At 39.6% G+C, this 22,289-nt stretch overlaps 1 protein-coding gene across 3 annotated transcripts in view; it reads left to right on the top strand.

The window, feature by feature from the left end:
* Positions 1-21,858, top strand: part of TRIM2 (tripartite motif containing 2) — a 229,513-nt gene extending 207,655 nt beyond the window's left edge. For all 3 annotated transcript variants that reach the window (XM_082257346.1, XM_082257345.1, XM_082257344.1), the window contains exons 7-12: positions 958-1,061; positions 3,894-4,061; positions 6,503-6,671; positions 8,663-8,733; positions 12,280-12,420; positions 21,025-21,858. In XM_082257346.1, the coding sequence (XP_082113472.1) occupies positions 958-1,061; positions 3,894-4,061; positions 6,503-6,671; positions 8,663-8,733; positions 12,280-12,420; positions 21,025-21,177 (806 nt within the window). In that variant the 3' untranslated portion in view covers positions 21,178-21,858. The remainder of the gene's footprint in view (positions 1-957; positions 1,062-3,893; positions 4,062-6,502; positions 6,672-8,662; positions 8,734-12,279; positions 12,421-21,024) is intronic.
* Positions 21,859-22,289: the final 431 nt, after the last annotated feature.

Consider the following 22,289-nt stretch of genomic DNA (forward strand, 5'->3'; position numbering starts at 1 on the left):
TCAGTTAAATATATTTGTAAACTAAAGAGAGAAGTCCACAAGGTGGCATGCACCTCAACGTCCCCGTACTCTGGACAATGTGCTGAATGTTTGGCAGTTTACTAAATTTTGTAGGCTGGAAAGCAAACCCAAATACGCTGTGCTCATAAAAATCAAATACATTTTTGTTAATTTTGTCACAGTGCTCCAATCTAATTGTTTAGACAACAAATGGCTCACTCACGCAAAGCGCCTTTGAGCTTGCATGCAGTTTGAGACGCTTCTCAAATAATTTCAAATGAATTGACAGGTGCATTAAAACTGCGTTGGATCTGGTTCTAGCTGATTTTTCATTTCTATAGATTTGTTTGAGGAAAGAAGCAGTTCTGAAGGGAGAAAAACCGAGTAGACACTGGCCCTAATTCTGCTCTGTTACAGACACTGGGTGCTCAGATCGACATGTGAAAAAAGCAAAAAAGCCTGAAAATGTGTCATTGACCATACCAACAGTTATTTGGATCAATACATTCACACATCCTGTAATTTGAATGGACCAAGCTGTTTCAGTGAAAGTACTGGTATTGGTTTATTATTCATCCAAATGTGATTTATTTATGTTACCATCTATCATAGGATTTATGAAAACAATCTAATCTCACAGCCTGAAAATCGGTTTGAAACTCTTGTTGATATGCAGAGCTGTTGTCAAGGCTGGGCTGAAGGGTAGGCAGAAGAGGCAGCTGCCTTGGATGCTTCAGCAGGAGGGGGATGCAAAAACGATAGAACCTGTAACTTGTTTTGCTGAAGTAGTTCACCGCTCAATTTGGGGCGCACTTTGGCCTTTTGGAATAAATAGATGCCAAAACTGTAAAATTGGGTCTGAACACACAGGTTTTATTTACTACAACATGTCATAGGTGCTTTATCTATTACCTCCTCCTGATTGTTGATATTCCACATTTTTTTCCTTTCTTATAGGTACAAAAGGAAGAAACAAGGGAGAATTTACCAATCTCCAGGGTGTAGCTGCATCAACTAATGGAAAAATCTTGATTGCTGATAGCAACAACCAATGTGTCCAGGTACTGTAAAGAAAAATACCAGGGCAGTGAACATGTACAATTGTAAAATGAGTACTGCTGCTGAAGTATTGCCTGCACATAGCTATGACCGTTTTTTTTTTCTGTTTTATTATACTTTAATCTTTTTTTTTTTTTTTTTTTTTATTGGTTTTCTCGTCATAGGACAAGGATATACAAATTATAACAGATATGTAAATAATTGACATTTTAATAATAATAAAAGCTATAACCTATCCAAGATAAATAGCAAATGAATAAAAAATGTCACTAATATTACTGAAGAGTAATATCTCTATTAATTGTAGGTGACATAACCATATTGGAAAAAAAAAAAACCATTGTCAAAGAGACCAATACAAATATAAAAATAACAAAAATAAACAGTTGAGGTAATATCTTGTGTGGGTAAACTTGTAGGAAGATCGTTCTAGAAAACCAAGGTTTCTTCAGATGATCATGAAGCAAGCTATGACCATTTTTAATGAAGAAATGAATAACTATGACTATTCAACAATCCAGTGCAATAACATTAGTGGCCAGTAGGGGTTCTGGCATTGGGCTATTAAGCATGAAAGCAGGGCTTAATCTCAGGTTGGGTGGATCTCGGTGCTGGTTTGGATAGACATTCAATCCCATTATACAGTCATGACCTGCAGCTTTGTTTATGCCTTTGTGTTTGCAAGTGTACCGTATGTTCACTGTGTGATGTAATAGGAGTTTGCTTCAAGATGGCTGTTTCGTAGCACTCGTTGTTTTCTGCATTGATTTTCTCAGCCTATCCTTTCAGAGCTGCATCTGTTTTGTTATCTGAAACACAAGAAGGTTCAGTCTTTGCTTGTTTCTGTTTGTATTGCAACATATGACACATGAGCATAATACGGAGCTCCATTGGGGACAGGAATACTAGTTTGTTTATATATTGCTCTGTCATAGAGCAGCACAGGATGTGGACTCATTTCAAAGTCTGATCTCACAAAACAATGAGTGGAAATTTCCACTGTGTTCTCAGGCTTGCTGACATAGCGGAAGGTAATCAAATGAAATCTCATAAATTTTATTTTATAAAAACACTTTCTATGACCTTTTGGGTTTACGCAAATTGCACCACTTGTTAGGCACTTGTCATATTCATTCTGCCATTGCGGGTTTGATGATTTCTAGTTTACACTCTGAACCTTCCGCAGAGGGCAGCCTGTTGGCTTCAAGACAGGGAGGTATTTTTTTTGGTGTAAAGCTTTTAACAAAGTAAATCACTGCTTGTCACTAACCTAAGTGTCCCTAACCCCAAAACACTGCCCTAAGACTGAGCAGCCAAGCAGCACTTCTGTCTCGGTGGTGACTACTCTGGATAGCAGATGTACAGTATATAAGGGCTAATAGTAAGTTTACTCATTAGGTAGCAGTAAAAAAACCGTCGGGGCAGAATTAAAGTCCAATTTTGACTTCAGTTAGGTCCAGCTTAACATATCCACAAACGCTTAGTCCTTTACACTACTTAAAGTGATTGTAAGCGATCACCTTGTAAAACAACTCATTTGGTTTAAAATAGAACTGAAAGACAAACATACTTTGTATATCTATAAAAAAAATTATAAATACCATTTTCCCTTTTTTTATAAGTGCTCACATTCCCTCTGTTCTCAGCTGCATATGAGCTGGGGGAAGAGAATCAACAGTACACTGAGATTGCCAGGGGCATGTCAAGACAAGACCTTTTGGAGGAGACTACACAGAGTTCCCAGCACCGCTAGAGAACTGAACACATTGTGCTCTCCTGCTTAGTGTGGTCAGTTTTTAATAGGAAAGCAGAAGTACTGGCAAGAACACCAGGGATTTCACACATAAGAAGCAATACAAAGAGAACAGGATAAAAGTGCATGGTACAGCAGCCACATATCAGGAATATGAAGTGTTGGGGTAACAAACCCTTTAACCCCTGAAGTGAGCTACAGACTTTTATCCCCCCAAAACCACAATATATACCCTTTAACACTAATTGTAACAGTTATGCTAAACCCTGCAACAGTAAATAAATCCCCTATACTTGTTGCATCACCCAGTCCTCCCCAGTGCCTGCACAGAAAGATACGGGCACCAATCTCCCAGTGGTGAGAGCCATTGTTGTAGCAGATGTTTAGGACTCATTCACACAGCATTTTTCTATGCAGGATCTTACTGACAGTAGCTTCTAGCAAGATCCTGCATATTTGTGCTCATGTAACATTTGAGCAATGTTTACATGTGTAAAGCATTAATGGCCTTTATTGGCCACCACTGCTTGTTAGCTAGTTGCTAAGACTAAAGTGTCTGTCACCTACAGTGGAAATAAGTCTACACACCCCTGTTTAAATGGTCAGGTTTTTGTGATGTAAAAAAAGGGGACCAGGATAAATAATTTCAAAACATTTTCCACCTTGGGCCAATTCACACCATATGCAATCCAGTGCGTTTTTTTTTTTCCTGCATCGTAAAAATGCATGGAAAGTAGCTTGTATGGTTTTCAATGGCATAGTTCACACCTGTGCTTCCAGTTCCAGAATAAAAAGTAGAATGTGCTGCATTTTTCCTACACTGGACTGTACTGGAACGCTGTAAAATTCATAAAAATCCCTCTGGAACACACGTGTCCTTATTTACGGTTAAGAAAAAAGGGGGGGGGGGGATTCACTGGTCTGTACACACTATAGATGGATATGCTTTGTAAACCTCAGACATAAAATATGAACAACCACTTTATCAACAGCTGTATGTGTAATAACAAAATCTTATAACCAATATGTAAAAAGAAATACCATACTAGCCCAAATTAAATTTTTCTTTCTGCTTGGCTAGATCTTTTCAAATGATGGACAGTTTAAAAGTCGCTTTGGCATCCGAGGAAGGTCACCAGGACAACTCCAGAGGCCAACAGGAGTGGCTGTTCACCCAAGTGGTGATATCATCATAGCGGATTATGACAACAAGTGGGTCAGCATATTCTCATCGGATGGCAAGTTTAAAGTAAGAGTTGATATACTTTAAATATCATATTATTGTTCTAAATATTTGCACTGTAAATCATGCTTTTTTCCCCTTTTTGGAAAGTACTTAAGGTATTTAATAAGAGGCATGTCGAGTTTTTTGTGAAGATTTTTTGTCACAATTTTTTGGAAAATGAAGAAATTAAACTACTGTCACCAGTGCAGTACAGCGTCATCATATAACTGGTTTGATGGTGATCAGGGACACTGACTGGTGACAGTACGTGGTTAAAAATAACTTTTTTTTTTTTGTTTAACACACTGTGACCAGAACAATACAGTGTTGGCATAGTAACACTGTACCACACTGGGGAAGCGAGCAGGATTTTTTTTTTTTTTTTACACACATAGTCTTTTTCTTTTTTCATTTTGGATAGAGTAAGGGAGGGTTATAATCCCTGTGTGGTTTAATTTTGCCATCTATGTCCCATTGGAGAAGTTAACCTTCACTTCCTGTCCCATAGCCAAACAGGAAGTGAGAAACCCCTGCTAATTAAGGTAATCTCTTGGGGCCCCCCAAGTCACCACTAGTGTGTCCTCATTGGAAGATTTTCCCTCTTACTTTCCTGGGACAACCCAAAATTTGGGATTTTCTTTTACTTTCACTTTTAATGATAAAAAGGAAAACAGAGAGGGTGAATCTCCCTAACAGGGGCACAGACAGCAATAAAAACCTGCTGGACTGCTGGATACTATCTTTAAGGGCTCCCCTGGTTACCAGCACATATTTACTTAGGAAAGTCTCTGAATCCTTCCTGGTTCCCAAAGGCTCAACACACCAATGAGCAGTCTAGGGCAGTGATGGCGAACCTTGGCACCCCAGATGTTTTGGAACTTCATTTCCCATGATGCTCAACTACACTGCAGAGTACATGAGCATCATGGGAAATGTAGTTCCAAAACCTCTGGGTTGCCAAGGTTTGCCATCACTGGTCTAGGGTGTTGTTTGTTTTGTTGTTTTTTTGTTAATTTGGGATGGCAGAAGGGAATAGTGGGATACTCAGATTGAACTATTCACATCGTTTGAGGACTTCTATCCTCTGATCTCTGTTGGTGGATATGAAACAGACAGGTTGTTGGTTCACCCTGCCATTAGGGTGAATGGGGTTAAGTATCTTCTGCTGGCTCTCTGACAAGACTACTTAATGGACGATAATCTATCCTCAGGACAGTCTCATTAGCATCCTCTTCCCGCTGACACCCGTCCACTGACTATCCTAAGAGCAGGGGTGGCACCCCTCAGGTCAGGCCCCTTGACATAAGTTCCTGTACTTGCGATACTGTAGAAACAGGTCCTCCAGTGTCTCCCCTCTCAGTCAGCTTCCCTGGACCCCTGGGTTCAGCTCCTCTTCCGACCCTCAGGACGACCTCCCGAGACCGCATGGCACCTCTACAGAGGAGAAGGCAGCCGCCCTCTCCCTCCGCGACTCCGCTTTCCAATGAAAGACCTTCAAGCACATGTGCTCCTGGCTTTTATACAGTATCCCAACATGCACCAAGGCAACCTGCCCTCTGCCAATCATCAGGACTGTATCAAAAGCCTATGCACCCATTCGCCAGGTTTCCTCCCACTGTCCAACATGCCTCCCTATTTGACCAGTGTGAAACATTCCTCTAGACATAATGAATTGCATACTGAGCACAATGAGCAGACCTCACTAACAGATCCTGCTCTCTGGTAGGCAGAGAACAGTATAGATTTACTTGCAGCCCCTCTGGTAAGCAGACAGAGCTCAAAAACTATACTTTCTCACTAGCACCTACCTAGGAGGGAGCTACAAGTTATACTTTAAGATGCACGCATCTCTGCAGCAATAGCAAAGCCCGACTAGTGACCCATTTTTTTATTCCACTGTAGTTAAGTAATGCAGCGTCATCACCAGCCTTCCCCAGCTTGCTAATTAGGACAATGAAGACCTGTCCCTTGCTAGGCAATCAGTGTGCACTCTGCTCTTCTTTGCAATCTCTCTGTGTTCGATTGACAGAGCTGTGCAACTCAATAGTCCCTGATTGTCTTAGAGTGCTAACCTTTCCTCTCCCAGTGAAAGTCCTGTAGTGCAGCTTAATAGAAATCTCAGTTGGGCAGCTGAACCAGCTACTTAAAAAAAAAAATGCATTTAAATATTAATAATAAATACTTACATCCTCAAACATAACTGTCAGATCAATGTTCCTAACTTTACTGAATGTGTATTGTGTAGATCACCTTTATTATGAGCAATTGTTTGGTTTGTTATAGCTTATTTTTATAATATTCGGTATTAGACTTGCAACATTGTGGTGGTTTGCATTGTGGAAGCTTAAACAATTATATTGCATATGACAGCCTATTTACAACTTGCCCAAGACTATATAAAGCAGAAGGAATAAAATGATGATTGTTATGTGCTTCATTGGTGGTATTTATCTATTTTATAACAGACAAAAATTGGATCAGGAAAATTGATGGGTCCTAAGGGTGTTTCAGTAGATCGCAATGGACACATCATAGTGGTAGACAACAAAGCATGCTGTGTGTTCATCTTCCAGCCCAATGGAAAAATTGTGACCAGGTTTGGAAGCCGAGGAAATGGAGACAAGCAGTTTGCAGGTACAGTTCATAATAATATCTACCCCACCTTCTTCTGTGGAATAATCCTTGTATTGCTTGTATAATACGCTCTAGTGACTATTTGCAGAAAGCATGTCACTTGGGTAAAGTCTTTTGTTTCTTTGTGCCTTCTTTTGACTGCTCTTTCTGGCTGCTCCTTTGCACCTCTTTCTGTGTCCTGCTTGAGGACTGTACTAGTGCGGTCAAGACATTTTTTGTAGTTTATTGCTGGCTGCACCATATAATAATAAATGTGAGCCAATTTGCTCCCCCTCCCTCAAGTGTATCCATATACATATCTGCAGTAAAAGTACTGCCAGACGAAAGGAGTCGAAACCCCAGGTCATCTTGTAGGTGGGGTGCAGCAGCAATAACACACAGGAGTTGATTTACTGAAACTGGTCAGTGCATAATCTGGCATACAAACCAATTGGCTTCCAGGTTTTTTTTTTTTTTTTTTTTTTGGTCAAAGCCTAATTGATCAGGCTGAAGTTAGAAGCTGATTGACTACCATGCACAGCTGCACCAGATTCTGCACTCTCCAGTTTTAGTAAATCAACACAATAGTCCCAGTGCGATGAAAGAACTTGTATTTAAAATAATGCAAAGACAGTTAACAAACAACCCAGTGGGAAGGCAGCCCAGCTGGGAACACTCACAGGTCCAACAGTGTGTAGAAAGCAGGACTGAGCCAAACTGACAGTGCCTGTTGAGAGGGGCAGTGTGTGGCCTGGCTGTCTTGTGCCCAAGCAGGTAGATGTCCAGAGAGGTTGGGACCCCAATGCGTTCCCTCCTCATTGGGAACCTTTACCTGCCACTAATTCTGTCCCAACCAGGCGGGGTACCTGTCCCTGCTCTACTAACTCGCAAAATACCCACCAAACCTGGGAGCCAGGGCATTAAAAAGGCTCTGCCTGACCCAAGATGGCTGCTAGAGTTACTGCTGGGCAGCATCCAATGGAATAACTTCTCCATTGACTCAGGGAACAAGAGGGGAACCATATTCTTTGCTTCCTCTCCAACTGCAGTACTGCTGCAGGAGAGCACCACCTGCAGTGGAGAAAGTAGACCGCACCTGCCTAAAATCTTGGGTTACTTTAATGCAATCCTGGTAATGTATGATCTCAATTTTTACTTCATGATCGGTCCTTTTGGTATACTTTTTTGGTAGATGACCTCAAATTGTTTGTGTAAAAAAAAAAAATACTATAAATTTACAAATTATTATTATTATTATTTTGGTTACACGGGTACAGTATTTGTCATTACTTGTAAGCTTCTTAACCCAAAGTGCAGAATACTTTGAAATATCCTATACCAATCACCAAACTGTGGCTTCCCCAGCAGGATTAACAGAGTATGCTACAGAACTGTCTACCTATTGTCTCAATTAATATAATAGGTGCATCATAAGTAATAATGCAAGCTTTTGTAATTGTAATAAAAAAAAAAAAAAATGTTGGAATAAAATACTTAAAGAAAACCTGTACAAGCCATCCATTTCCTTCTGAAAATACTAGTTGCTGGGCTGTATCTGGCTTCAATACTTTGAGTCATACACCTAATAAAAGCATGCTGGTAGTTAAGTCACTCAAATATGACTCACCACTATCATTGTCAGAAGGAGAGGACTATACTGTCAGCCTACATATCTACTTCTATCTGTACACAACTGTCTGAATTCCCAGAAACATGTATGAATAGTCAAATGCTTCTGTGCAAAACTAATAAAAGGTGTTTGACAGACCTGATTGACTGGAATGATGAAGGCTGTCATATAATGTAGAGTAATCCTGGCACATTGTTTTCAGCTATAGGATGATGTATGTTTGTGTATGTCCCGCTAACAAAGCATGTTGTGTTGGTAGGATTAGTTGTCTGATCAGCAATTTCTGCGTATTGCCACTGCTCTTTCACAGAATGACAGCTCTATCTGCGTGTAGTAAACTGTGGTCCTGTTGTAATTGTTTGCTTTACAATCGTTTCTTTAGGACCTCACTTTGCCGCGGTGAACAGCAACAATGAAATCATTGTAACAGATTTCCATAACCATTCTGTCAAGGTACTTTTTTTTTTTTTCACCTGGTACTCTAAAGATTTCTAAGGCTGAAGTATTATCCTATGTTATTATCAAATTAATATATGTCTTGCTACTTAAAGCAGTTCCCCTGTGTACTATAACAAAAAAAATAAACCTGCAGGACAATGGCATAATTGGCTAGTATGCATCACATACTAGCACATTATGAAATACTTCCCTTAGAACGAAGCCCCCACACAGTCGCCTGGACACCGCTGAGGGAGCTAACATGTTCCCTTGGCGTCTCTCCCGGGTTCGGCGGCTCCGGCGCTGTGAGTGGCCGGAGATGCGATGACGTCACTCCCAAGCATGCGTGCGGGAGTTCACTTTCCAGTGAGGAGCCGGCAAGGAGCTCTGAAGGTCCGGCAGGATACGCCAGACCTTCAGAGCGCATGCACCGCTGGTGTCAGCGGCTGCATGCAGGGTGAATATCTCCTAAACAGTGCAGGTTTAGGAGATATTAATGTTACCTACAGGTAAGCCTTATTATAGGCTTACCTGTAAGCAAAAATTAAAAAGTGGAGTATACTAGCGCTTTAAAGAAACTTCTTTTTATTAAGTATGGATGCTGCCCCTGCAAATCTGGACACAAAACTTCTAACACAAGTTATAAGGCTGTCATGTTCATCTAGTAGCTTTAGGACTTGAGTCATTGGCCTTTAGATTAAAGTCCATCCTGCTTGTGTTCAGGCTTGCTTGCTCCCTCCTACCTTCCCCCTGTTTTTCGTCCCATCGCTATACTTGGCAGACTCACTGGCCAATTGAAATGTGCTGGAGGGATGGAGCAGCTATGAAACAATAAAAATGTATCAGAGGATCTGCAGATCAAAACAGCCTCTAGGTTGTGAGATTTCTGGTTCATCTCTGAAGCCATTCTGAAATCTTTCCCTGATACTTCAGTAACCACTGGCAATAAATATATTTTTAGCTATTTGTAAGGGGGATTCTTCCCACTGATCACCAATGTAAGGAAAATTCTCATTGACTGTCATGTTAATGTGCTGTGAGCGGTAGATTTGTAACTATTAGCAGAGCTTCTTAGGAACAAAAAGGTATTTAAGGGTTCCCCGGTGTTAAAAAGGTTGAGAAAAGCTCCTCTAGAGCAATTTTTTTTTTTTTTTGTTTGCATGTTAACATCTGCATTTTTTGACTATGAAATCACTTGGGTTTAAGTTGGAATTTCAATTTAACTAGCCTTAAAAATTTTCCCTCCACCCTCCTAACACTAACCTGTGTAAGAAAGATGTACTGTATATACTTACCTATTTTCAAGTTGCTTCAGTCCATTTACGTGACCCGGCTCCACTGTGTCAGCCAGTGGTGGCTTAAGGGTAGAGGAAGGAGCACCAACAACGAATGGGCCACTGAAGCCTATGGGTGATGTCAATGCTGCAGGTTTTCCTAGTGCTATCTCCTCTGCCCTGCAGCTGCCACTGGCTGACATAGGGGAGATCACATAATCAGACCGGAGCAGCCTGAAAATAGGTAAGTATTTTTAGGGCTGGTTGGTTATGGTAGGTGTAAGCTAGAATTCCACTTAAAAAACCCCAGAACATTATTTAATTTTCAGAGGCCTTGTAGTATAAAAAGATGGTTGCTGCAATTTTTTATCTTGCACGATATTTGCATAACTGTTTTCTCAAATCTATATTTTCAGGACAAAAATACACTTAATTGAATTTTATTGCACACAGTCACAATTTATTCCCCTATTTTTTGTACAAAGTAAGATGAGCTAGTAGAAATAAGATAAATAGTAAATAGATACCAAATGCATCAAGCCTCAAAACTGCTTGAATCCAAAAAAAGGGATAAAAAGTATGGTACCCAATATAATCAATAGGTGACACTACAAAGGCCTTTACAACTTATCAATTTAGAGTAAACTGTAAATAAGGAACCTAGAACTATTGTTATCACTGTGGGGGGGGGGGGGGTGAAGCCAGGCCACCTGCACTGTATACACAGCTACCCAAATCACTTTTACATGACAGCCAGGAGCTGGCTGAAGAAAATAAATACAAGCTCATGGCTGCTACGACCGCAGCAGGAGGTAATTGCTCCAGCTGCATTCAGAATCCCTTGTTAAACCCGGAGGTGTGCTGCAGACGGGTACAGCACCGGATCGATAGAGGATCTGTACTTGCTAAAAATGTTCTTAGCCTGAAAAAGGAAATAAATGCAATGCAGGCACCAAATCCGAAGAACCAGTGAGCTGCAATATATTACATTTTAAGATTCGGGGTTTAGATTTTAGATAAATAGGGGCAACGTAACTGTTTTCTAGCTGCTTTACATAAAATAAACTCACAGTTGGTTTATGAAGAGGTATTTAATTGATTGATGGTATGCGGAGAGTTTTTTGTGCACTTTCGCATATTGACCTTAAGAAGGTCATAGATAATACGATTTTCTTTTCCACAGGCACGGGTTGCAAAAAACAAAATTGCTTGATTTCCCCAATAACACAGTCAGTGCTGATGGGGGAATCCCTCCTGCAGAGCTATTGTGTTCTCCTGGCGGGGGTCGCGGGGAGCCATCTCTTCCAGAAGATCACTATGCCTACTGCTGGCAGCTATAGCCACTGGCAATAATCGTATGCTAGCCACCCAACATACTGGTTGTACCCAAATCAATCGATAGATGGATTTGGGCACAATCAACCTGCACGTAGATGGATCGAATCTTGGTCGTTCCCTGCTGAATCGAATGAGATTCGATCCATCTATGGCCAGCTTAAATAAAACAGTCTGAGCTGTTTAGAAAACTCTAACTGCACCAAATCTACTGATTTTTATGCACTTTTTCAGTTTTGTAAGATACAGTCAATGGTTTTTATACACTGCGCTGATGATGGCCAAACAATCTGAAGCTACTGTATGCAGATTTGGAACAAATGGTGTAAAAATAATATGCTATGTACTGTAAACAAAGAGTGCAGCGCTGCAATTACAAATTAACATTCATATGAAGAAATGGTGCTTGAAAAGTCCAAAGAGGTGAATATAAACACCGGATCCACAGAAGTAGTTACAGCAAGGAAAGAGCCATCAGTGGTGACAGATGTAAATGATTACAGAATAAAGGGTGACTAAAAAATGGTTACTTCACACCCAAGGTGAACATTTTAATCCGCTTACCAGATTGCAAGACCACTAGATTAAAGGTTGTCTAATGGAGCATGAGAAGATAGACCTCTCACGGATCGTGATAGATGGGAACCACTCAGATGATAAAGTTAAATCCCAAAAAATATAAAACACAAAGCGCTCCTATAGTATGATAAAGGATAACACTTTAATGGTATACAAAATATTGCACTTATTGGCTCCAAGGAACAAATTGGCATGTAAACAAAAAGTTGGGGCGTTCCTGCGTGCTTCTCCTCGTACGAAGCCCTCAGGAATGCCGCAATTTTTTGTTTACATGCTGATTTGTATCTTGAAGCCTGTAAATGCAATATTTTATATATCATTAACGTTAGAGGCCCTATCTTTTAAACATTTTTAAATACATTTTTCTGTCCAGGTATTTAACCAAGATGGCGAATTCATATTGAAGTTTGGTTCAAATGGAGAAGGCAATGGACAGTTTAATGCACCAACAGGAGTGGCTGTAGATTCCAATGGAAATATCATTGTAGCTGACTGGGGAAACAGCAGAATACAAGTAAGTTCTGTAAAATACGGTAATTATTGTGCCTTCTGGAAAGACAATATTCTGTACATATCTGTTTTCTAATAAACCAATTTGATAAACTACAAATCAACAGCAAGAACAGAAAAATCTTCTGATTAACAAGATGATTGGAGTCTTCTGAACGTATTTAGATTCAGAATGTTCCAGGTGGCTGGCTTTGACATTGTCTAAATATATTCATGCATTGATTTGGATGTAAATGAAATTGAAGCATGTAATACAAGTGTAGTTAATTGTGTAGTACAAAGCAGCGTGCAAACTCTCCTTATATTGTCCTCCGCAACACTAATGCTTAGACACCGGTCCCCAAGGGACAAAATTTTAACTCTCCTGATCCCAAAGAACAGCACTGCAATGTATGGATCTATATGGAATTACTTACGCCTAATAAAAAAACAAACAATGTTGAGTGAGTTTGCATATCTTGGGATCATTGCTTATGAATGATCTTGATGCCCCAGCAGTGGAGGCCTACAACATAGAGTTCTGTTAACTAAACTGGTAGAACTTGCTTTAATGTAGGCACACACATTTGCTGCCAATGTCAGCATGAATATTAAAGTATGTCTCACATCTTTGTGACATTTTGTGTAATTAACTCTAGTATCTCATGCAGAAAAAGGTAAACGGAGCTTGACTGTCAAAGCTCCAAGGTGCAGAAAGCTGAGGTAATGATGTAAGCAGGGTGGAGGCTCCTAATATCGGAGAAACACCCTACCTTATATTAGTTGTATGCTTTTTTACAATCACAGCCCACCACCCTTCAGATCCTGCGAAATAGATTGCCAGTAAAAAGTATTAATGCTGCAAATAACATGGTGTCATGGGTCCAAATTGGCAAGTATAGTGCAAGGAGGATGCACTGGTCTTTTCTTTTTATAGGCCTAGACTGATAGTTCTTATTTGCAGCATAGTTTAATATTATTAGAAAAATGAAATGGTGCCTCCTATGAAACCTTCTAATAATTTAGCAAGCAGCTGGCATCAGTTTTTGATGTGTGCCAAAAAAATTCATAGAAAATCATGTGTTGAGGCGCTAGCTCATTAAACCACGTGTCCACATAAAAAACAAATACATGAAATTAAATGAAAGAACAATACAGTGCTACAACTTTAACAATAAATGAATATCATATGATCAATTTCAACCATGAATAAACTATGTGCATCTTCTATAAAAACACCACGTGTTGATTAGTGCTCCATGTTCTTTAAAAAGTGCTCCTTTTTTGTGCTCCTCCACCTTTAGTAAGGGGAGCCATTCACCAGATGACTTTGGTCCACCTGGACCCTCACCGCTTATATGGAACTTCTTAATACCAGAAAAGGCTCAGCATACATCCAGTGTCACCAGTATGACTTTGGGCCACCTGGACCCTTACCGCTTATATGGAACTCCTTAGTACCAGAATAGGCTCAGCATACATCCAGTGTGGATATCCCAGAATGAAAAAAACGTAACGAATAATTATGCAATATGTTTATTTAAAAGGATTATCTCATACAAACATAAGCCAGTAAAACTCGCATTTCCTTGTGCCATGCAGCTACACCCACTAAAAAATCACTTGGTTTGTATACAATCCTTGCCACTTGTTACTAGAGCCGGCGTGCGTTCCACCTGAATTGGACATGACAAAACTGGAAGTATCACTGCTACAAGGACCTCAATGCATTTCACAGGAAGGCGTCATCAGGAAGTCCTTAAAAAGTGCACCTTTTTTGTGCTCAAAAGAAGAGTATGGAGCACTAATCAACACGGGGTGTTTTTATAGAAATTGCACAAAGGTCTGCCATGGTTGAAATTGATCACAGGATGACCACCTCTTGTTAAAGTAGTAGCACTATATTGTTTTTCATTTAATTTCATGTATTTGTTTTATATGTGGACACATATTTTTTAATGAGCTAGCGCCTCAACACAAGATTTTATAGTTTAATGTTACATGTCTTGCGTCAGCATTGAAATCCAAAGTCAACTTTGGATTGAGTATAAAGCTGGCCATACATTTTTGTGTTTTTTTTTTTTTTTTTTTTTTTTAGCCAGTGGGCTGAATGAAAGAAACAAATCATTTCCTATATCTGCACAAACAAGGTGGAAGAAGGAAACAACCCACCAGGACATTGTATTCTGACAGCAGCACCCACAGCTGTTGGAATACAATGTTCAGCAACTGCAGCCACTGATCGTGAAAAGTTTTCCAACATGTCCCTTCTACAGACGAAGCCAACAGACCAGCCAAATTTAGATTAGTGTATGACCCGCTTAAAGCGTTTGTTACCTTTTAAAAAAAAAAAATTGATCCTGCTCCTTTAAAGCATGTTATACAGCATAGTGCTTGTGCTGTCTCATTTGGTCCCCCTGTATCACCTAAGAAACCTGGCTGATCCTGACAGTTTCTGCCCTCCCCCTGTACACTGACCACGGTGTATCATGGCTTCTGAGCCCGAGAAAACCGTGGTCAGTGTATGTGCCTCCGTCACCCACAGCCCTGCTCTTGGTCTCCTCTGTCCTTCTCCTCCCTCCCCTCCCTGCCTGTTAGCTCTTACAAATCCCACCCCCCCCCCTTCCTGCTGCTGAAATAGCTTTAGACCTCACATACCATCTCCTCTGTTATAAAGCTTCCTATGCTGCAGTTTATGTCCTTTGTAAAAAAAAAAAAAAAAAAGATGCCTATTTCTACCTGATTTCACAGCGCAGATTGGCGGTCACGTGACTCTTCCAGGCTTCCCTTCTCCCCAGCTGACGTCTCTGCTCTCTCCTCCCCTTCTACCGACTGACATCAGTGGGGGAATCTCAGCCCCTCCTGCTCTAGCTGTCAGATCGGGAGAGGGAGCCTTGAGGAGTCATGTGACTGCCAATCTGCGCTGTAAAATCAGGTAGAAATGGGCATCGTTTTTTAACAAAGGACATACACTGCAGCATTGGAAGCTTTATAACCGATGAGATTGTGTGTAGTTTATGAAACAACCACTTTAAGTCACATGTTGTTGTTTCAATCAACAAGAAATGGCTATTACCAATTTATCGTAGTGTGCCGCATTTTTTCTGAACATAATACAAAGATGTTGGTCTGTGTAAAATTCGCATCAGAATAACACATAGTTAAAGTGGTTGTGAAGCTTTTCATATACCCAGTGAGATGACAAGTTTCAGGTCGTACATAGGGATTAAACAAATCCTACTACATATGTTGTACCTGTTTATCTGCAACAATCTCTCCTGTACAGCCTTCTAAAACACACAATTGAAAGCTTCAGCAAGCAGGGGACAGGGATTTGATGTCAGACTATACAGACTAGAGAGGCGAGATCAGAGGGATTTATTTACTAAACCCGGAAAGTGCAAAATCTGGTGCAGCTCAGCATAGAACCCAATCAGCTTCCAGGTTTAATTGAACAAGCTGAAGTTAGAAGCTGTTTGTCTACCATGCACAGCTGCACCATATTTTGCACTCTCCAGGTTTAGTAAATCTCACCCACTGTAACCTGAAACCTGAATGGAGGCAAAGGACTCACCTCCCTATACACCGAATAATAGGGAAACCTGCACAGCAAAGGCTGTCAGTCACCTTCTGTTTGCTTGTGGGTAGGGTCATCCCCTAGAGTTCTGTGGTGTTGAGTTAGATTTTTGGAAGTGAGTCATGCAGATAACAGAGAGAGAGAGTAGAGTAGAGATAGAGTAGAGATCAGATAAGTTCAGACCCCCTCCCTTTGCCCACAGCCTTCTGGGACACATCACCAGAGGGATGTGGGACCATTCACAATGCGCAGTGTGGCTTACGCATGTGCAGCGGCAAGCTGACTGTGAAACATGCTGGCGCAAGCAGTGAAGAGCTAGCTCAGGTGAGGAGGGCATTAAACCCCTGGACAGGTAAGTGTATTTTTATTAAAAGTCATCAGCTACAGTATTTGTAGCTACTGTCTTTTTTTTCTCACTTGGGTGAAGAACCTTTTTAAGTATCAGAATGTTCCTTTATTTGCCTTTTGTAATCCACTATATAAAGAAACGAAGAGGGAGGTCCAGCACTAGTAGCTTGTTGAGCCCAGTAGAAGAGCACATTTTCAGGCAGTGAATATGCAGAGAGTTGGAGAGCTCAGGGTAAGCAAATGAATGGCTTCATCAGTGTGCTGATTCCCCCCCCCCATTATTAAATTACCAAGTGGAGGTTTATCTTTTTCCTGTTGTACTATAGTCAGAGTGAAATTCTAAGTGCGTGATAAACTAACTGGCAGGGTTGTCTAAATTACAGGACTGCAGAAAACTCGATAAGCGCTACATACAGGAAAGTGTATATTCTTAAATCACAAACTTGGACTGGATGGATCCGTGTCCTTTTTTTTTTTTCTTTTTTCAATTGTATCTACTATTTAACTATGTAAAGGGAAAGATTCTGCACTGTGGTCAATGGTTGGCTGCAGCCTCCCTCAAATATAACCGGAGGTTATATAGGTATAAACAAAGAATGTGGGAGGGATAGTTGGCGCTGCTTAAGTGGGGTACACACTAGTAGAAAATCTGCTGAAAATTCCCGTCTGAGGTAAAATCATACAATTTTCGGCTAGTGTGTACACAACTTTCAGCAGCCGATGCCGACATTTTCAACGAAAAAAAACGGAGGGACAAACACCAAAATTTTTATCGTCAGTCCCCAGACAACCAATTTTCGTTTATTGTGTATGCAGTACGTCCGTGAAAAATCGGATACGAAAGACCGCGCATGATCTGAAGTTGCTGACAACCCGAAAAGTCTAGGAACAAATGTCCCAAAAAAAAACGGACGAGAAATTTCGTGAACATTTATGCACTGTCAACTAAAAACGGTTATGAACGCAAGAGAGAGAAAAATCGGAGGATAATTTGTCCGATTTCCGTCAAGTGTGTACGGGCCTTTAGGGAGAAATTGGTGACTGATGCAGTCTGGTGAACTAACACCAGAAAAATCAAAAGTGAATAAAAATGGGTGAATAAATATACGTGAATGATGTAAGAACTGGTGATATTAATAAATGCACCATGTATAAATAAAAAATTAGAGTGATATATAAAATACAAAGTGAACTGAAATAAGAAATAGTGAATGATTAATAACCCTTATATAAAGCAATTCTGCACACCATAATCTGAGATAAATAAATCCTGTGAATAAAAAAATATATAAATAATCCTTATGCACCGCAACCATTTGGGAGATTTTCTACTGTGTATGACCCGGTGTTCCAAGGATCCGTTTGCGGAGAGAGTCCAGACTGGTTTTCATTATTGGGCGTGTATGCTTGAGCCTTCTGGTAAGCGTATATATGCATATATCCCACGAGTGGTGAGGTGGAGGTGCACATTGACTAACGTCAAGGTGGAGCGTTATACCCGCACTGAGGCCAAGTGGTGTTGGACTTCTCTATCAGCACGGACTTTATTCTATTTTAATTACATTAATTACTGTGGACTTATATTTAATTTATACATTTGTAGCAATTTATTTGCTTATGATTACTTTTGCATCCTATGTGGATAACTCATTAAGCGCCGCTTGTGCGTATTTATATGCACCTGTTTTTCAATTTTTGTATTTATTTAGGTGGCTGCTCTTTTAGTCTTTTATACTAAGCGCTGGGTGATTGAGTGTTCAGGTTTTCTTGGTGCTCAGTCCTTTTTTCTGATATAAATAATCCAATCAATAAAGTTACACTACTAAAAGTGACTTAGTGCAAAACATGTGGTTTGTGCTATGGACATTTAAACAAAAATATTATATGGTGATATATCCAATACCCTGATAAAGTGCTACATAATGTAGAACTAAATAAATGAAGGAAAAAGTCACTGTTCAAAAAATATATATGAGTGTAATGCTTGTGGATAGCGTGTAGAGTGCCATTAAGTCACTTCCGCATCCGATCTTTGGAAAGCATTTGCCTTCCGGCATTGTCGTTCGCATTACGTTTGATGTTACTCTGCTTATGTGAGTAAGTTAACTTGATTTCCTAATAAAATTTAATACGTGGATTTACACTATATAGTCCTTCCCATTTTTGTTCACCTGGGGGCTGTTCCATTGAATGAGGATCCGTGCTATATGTGACCTAGTCTGTGCAACCAATTCCATCTAGGAATTGGGATGTGACATACACAGAGAGATCCCAGGTAGACTTGTATCAGCCAGATTCATTTATTGGGGCGTGACACCCCTGCAGGTGTTTTCCGTTCTGGTGAGTGCAGTACTGGGAGAGTGGGGAGCCCCAGCACTTTTTCTCACCATCCATTTTCAAGTTTTACCTGGGACTTGCATATCCACGAACTTTACACTCATATATATATATTTTTTTTAAACAGTGACTTTTTCTTCATTTATTTATTTCTACATTATGTGTCTCCGTCATCCGTCATTATGTAGCACTTTATCACAGTATTGGATATATCACCATATAATTTTGTTTTAAGATCCATAGCACAAACCACATGTTTTGCACTAAGTCACTTTTAGTAGTGTAACTTTATTGATTGGATTATTTATATATTTGTTTATTCACAGGATTTACTTATCTCAGTGTGCGGAATTGCTTTTTACAAGGGTTATTAATCATTCACTATTTCTTATCAGTTCACTTTGTATTTTATAAATCACTCTAATTATTTATACATGGTGTATTTATTAATATCACCAGTTCTTACATCATTCACGTATATTTATTCACCCATTTTTATTTACTTACTTATTCATTTTCTGGTGTTAGTTTACCAGACTGCACTGTCAGTCACCAATTTCTCCCTAGGCAGCGCCAACTATCCCTCCTACATTCTTTGTTTATACTATTTAACTATGTAGTTACGAATCTTTTGCCATATACTGTATGTATTTAAACTGCATATTTAGCTGTTTGCCTGGAGTTCAGCTTTAAACTATAAGGCCTCTTGCACATGGGAGTAAACAATCGCCATGTTTTTTACTGATTTGAAAATAGATGCATTGTTGTCTATACAACAATGCATGCAGCTGAGCAAAGATCAGTAATACAGCGATGAGTAGAGAACCATAAAACAAAAATAGAACATTTTACATTTGCAGTAATTTACTCACATGCACATGTTTAGTCGTAAATAAGCATGTTTATAAATGATTACATTACAGCACTAGCAATGAAGAAGAATTTTACTCGTCTATACACTTCCGCACCTTTTATATGCCTATACTGAATATTACTCAGGTTTCTAATCAGGGACTTGCTGTCAATAAGATCCTGAGGAAACATCAGTAAATTTTGATGCCCATGTGCAAGGGCCCTAAGTAGTTGGAGAAACATGGACTTTAAAGGCACTGAGTATATTAAAATATAACAATTTTATTGATACATGACTAAAAATACATCACAAACATTAATGACTCGCCTCAAGAAAGGCGTCAATAAATGTAGCTTCCATAACACAATAAGGTATAAACACACACACAAACAGTAGTAATTTCGGTATTTTTAGATACTTCACATCCACAGGATCTCACAAAAGATGACAGGTGTGTGTACTGCCGTCCATCAAGATCGGTTGATGTGATGATAAATATACAGAATATTCATAAAGCCAGGTTGCTCAACATGTTTAGCTTAGAAAAGCTTCTTCTCGAGCTAATAGTTCAGTGCTCTTTATATAGTCAAAAATGTCAACATGGTATAGGGCGCGGAGCCTCAGTAATTTAACAGGGAAGGTGGAGTCAGTGGCCAGGAACAACTTGGAGACAATTTGATAGAGGTATAATTCGTGTCCTTAATACTAACCACCTGTAGTTTTTATCAGGGTCAGGATAAGTCCAAACAATACAATTGTTCCTTAAGAACTCATATGGGGCAGGGTTAGAAAAATCAGTAGATAACCACAGCAGAGCTTGCTGCCTGTGGATGTAATCCCAGAATATGGCCAACAAATGCCTCTCCACCTTCCCCGAATGGGGATAAACCGCCAATTGTCTCCAGGTTGTTCCTGGCCGCTGATTCCCCCTTCCCTGTTAAATTACCGAGGCTCTGCGCCCTATACCATGTTGACATTTTTGACTATATACAGAGCAATGAACTATTGGCTCCAGAAGAAGCTTTTTCTAAGCGAAACATGTCGAGCAACCTGGCTTGATGAATATTCTGTATATTTATCATTACATCAACCGATCTCGATGGACGGCAGTACACACCTGTCATCTTTTGTGAGATCCTGTGGATGTGAAGTATCTAAAAATACCGCAATTACTACTGTTTGTGTGTGTGTTTATACCTTATTGTGTTATGGAAGCTACATTTATTGACGCCTTTCTTGAGGCGAGTCATTTATGTTTGTGATGTATTTTTAGTCATGTATCAATAAAATTGTTATATTTTAATATACTCAGTGCTTTTTAAAGTCCATGTTTCTCCAACAACCTATTTCCAGTCTATGTATGTGGCACTTATTTACATTCATGTGCGCTCAGTAAACTGCTATCTGGTAGCGCATACAAATTTAAGGGTCCTAAGAATACCACAACCTCCCACAAGGACATCCCTGTGAGAAGTAAACAATCTATTTATGACAAATTCTTTTTTAATCTTCAGGTTTTTGATGGAAGTGGATCATTTTTATCCTACATCAACACTTCTGCTGACCCACTCTATGGTCCACAAGGACTTGCCTTGACATCAGATGGTCATGTTGTCGTAGCAGACTCTGGAAACCACTGTTTTAAGGTTTACCGGTACTTACAGTGAATGGACAGCCACAGTTTAGTGGGATTTTCTGCACTGGATATGAACCAATTTCAGGATGGATAAAAGCATCTCATCTTTCATCTGAAGTGATCTTCAAATGACTTTCCTTTATTTAAACTCCACTCAGCCATGTTTACGTTTCAGCGATGGTTCCTTTCTGTGTCAAATGTTTCATCGCTACACATTAGAAAAATAACCTTTTCATTGTAATATAGGACACCATTAACGTGTTAGAAGAGGTCTTCATACTCCATTGTTTTGAAAGAAAACTCATCTCGTGCACTTAGCTCTTAGGCCTCTTGGAGAACTATAATTTACAGATGGGATGCTCCTCATTTGAGCTTCCATGTTCTACAATATCAATTGTTGTTGCTCATTGTTTGCCCAGCACTGAAATCTGGAAGCCTTTGAGACATGTAAATCCTGGTAGGTATTGTATTTAAGCATAGGGTAAATACAACCTTTGTCTTTAATTACAGTAATGTAACATAGTTAATGTACACGTGTATTCGGGAGTAAAACTTTCCAATGTTGTCACATTTGTAACACTGACTTGCGTCTTCTCTACACAGCCATTTACAATGTATGTGCACTTATATTTATCCTGTGAACATTGATAAAGCATTAATTAACTATGTGATGTTTCATTTCATGCCTTTTCCATTTTTTATACAAAACGGGGGAGAAAAAAGTTACAATAATAACTTTTCATTATAAAGCTAAAGGGAGAGGGGGATTTTGAGTTCAGGTTATAGTTATTGCCATTGGAGTAATGACTTTTTTTTACAGCCTAGGACACATAACTGTCAGCACTAGAAATGTTGCATGCTTTCTTCTTGTGAAATGCTACTTTAGATGCTTGCATAAGAACTGAAAGAAAAGTGGGAGGGTTGCAGCTTGTAATAGATATTGCCACCTATTTAAAAGTAAGCTTCTGATTGGCTGCTGAGGACGCAACACTCACACGTTACTTTTTGTTCAGTTGTATACATTGGTCCATTGTGCATTATGTCTCCCAAGAAAACGAGGACAGTGTGGGGCCTTGCTGGATAAATAGCCATAAGAATTATGGGCCAATGTTACATTTCTTTTATCAAAATTTGAGGTACTTT

The sequence above is a fragment of the Pelophylax lessonae genome (assembly GCF_965119305.1).
Source record: "Pelophylax lessonae genome assembly, chromosome: 1".
Taxonomy (NCBI): Eukaryota; Metazoa; Chordata; class Amphibia; order Anura; family Ranidae; genus Pelophylax; species Pelophylax lessonae.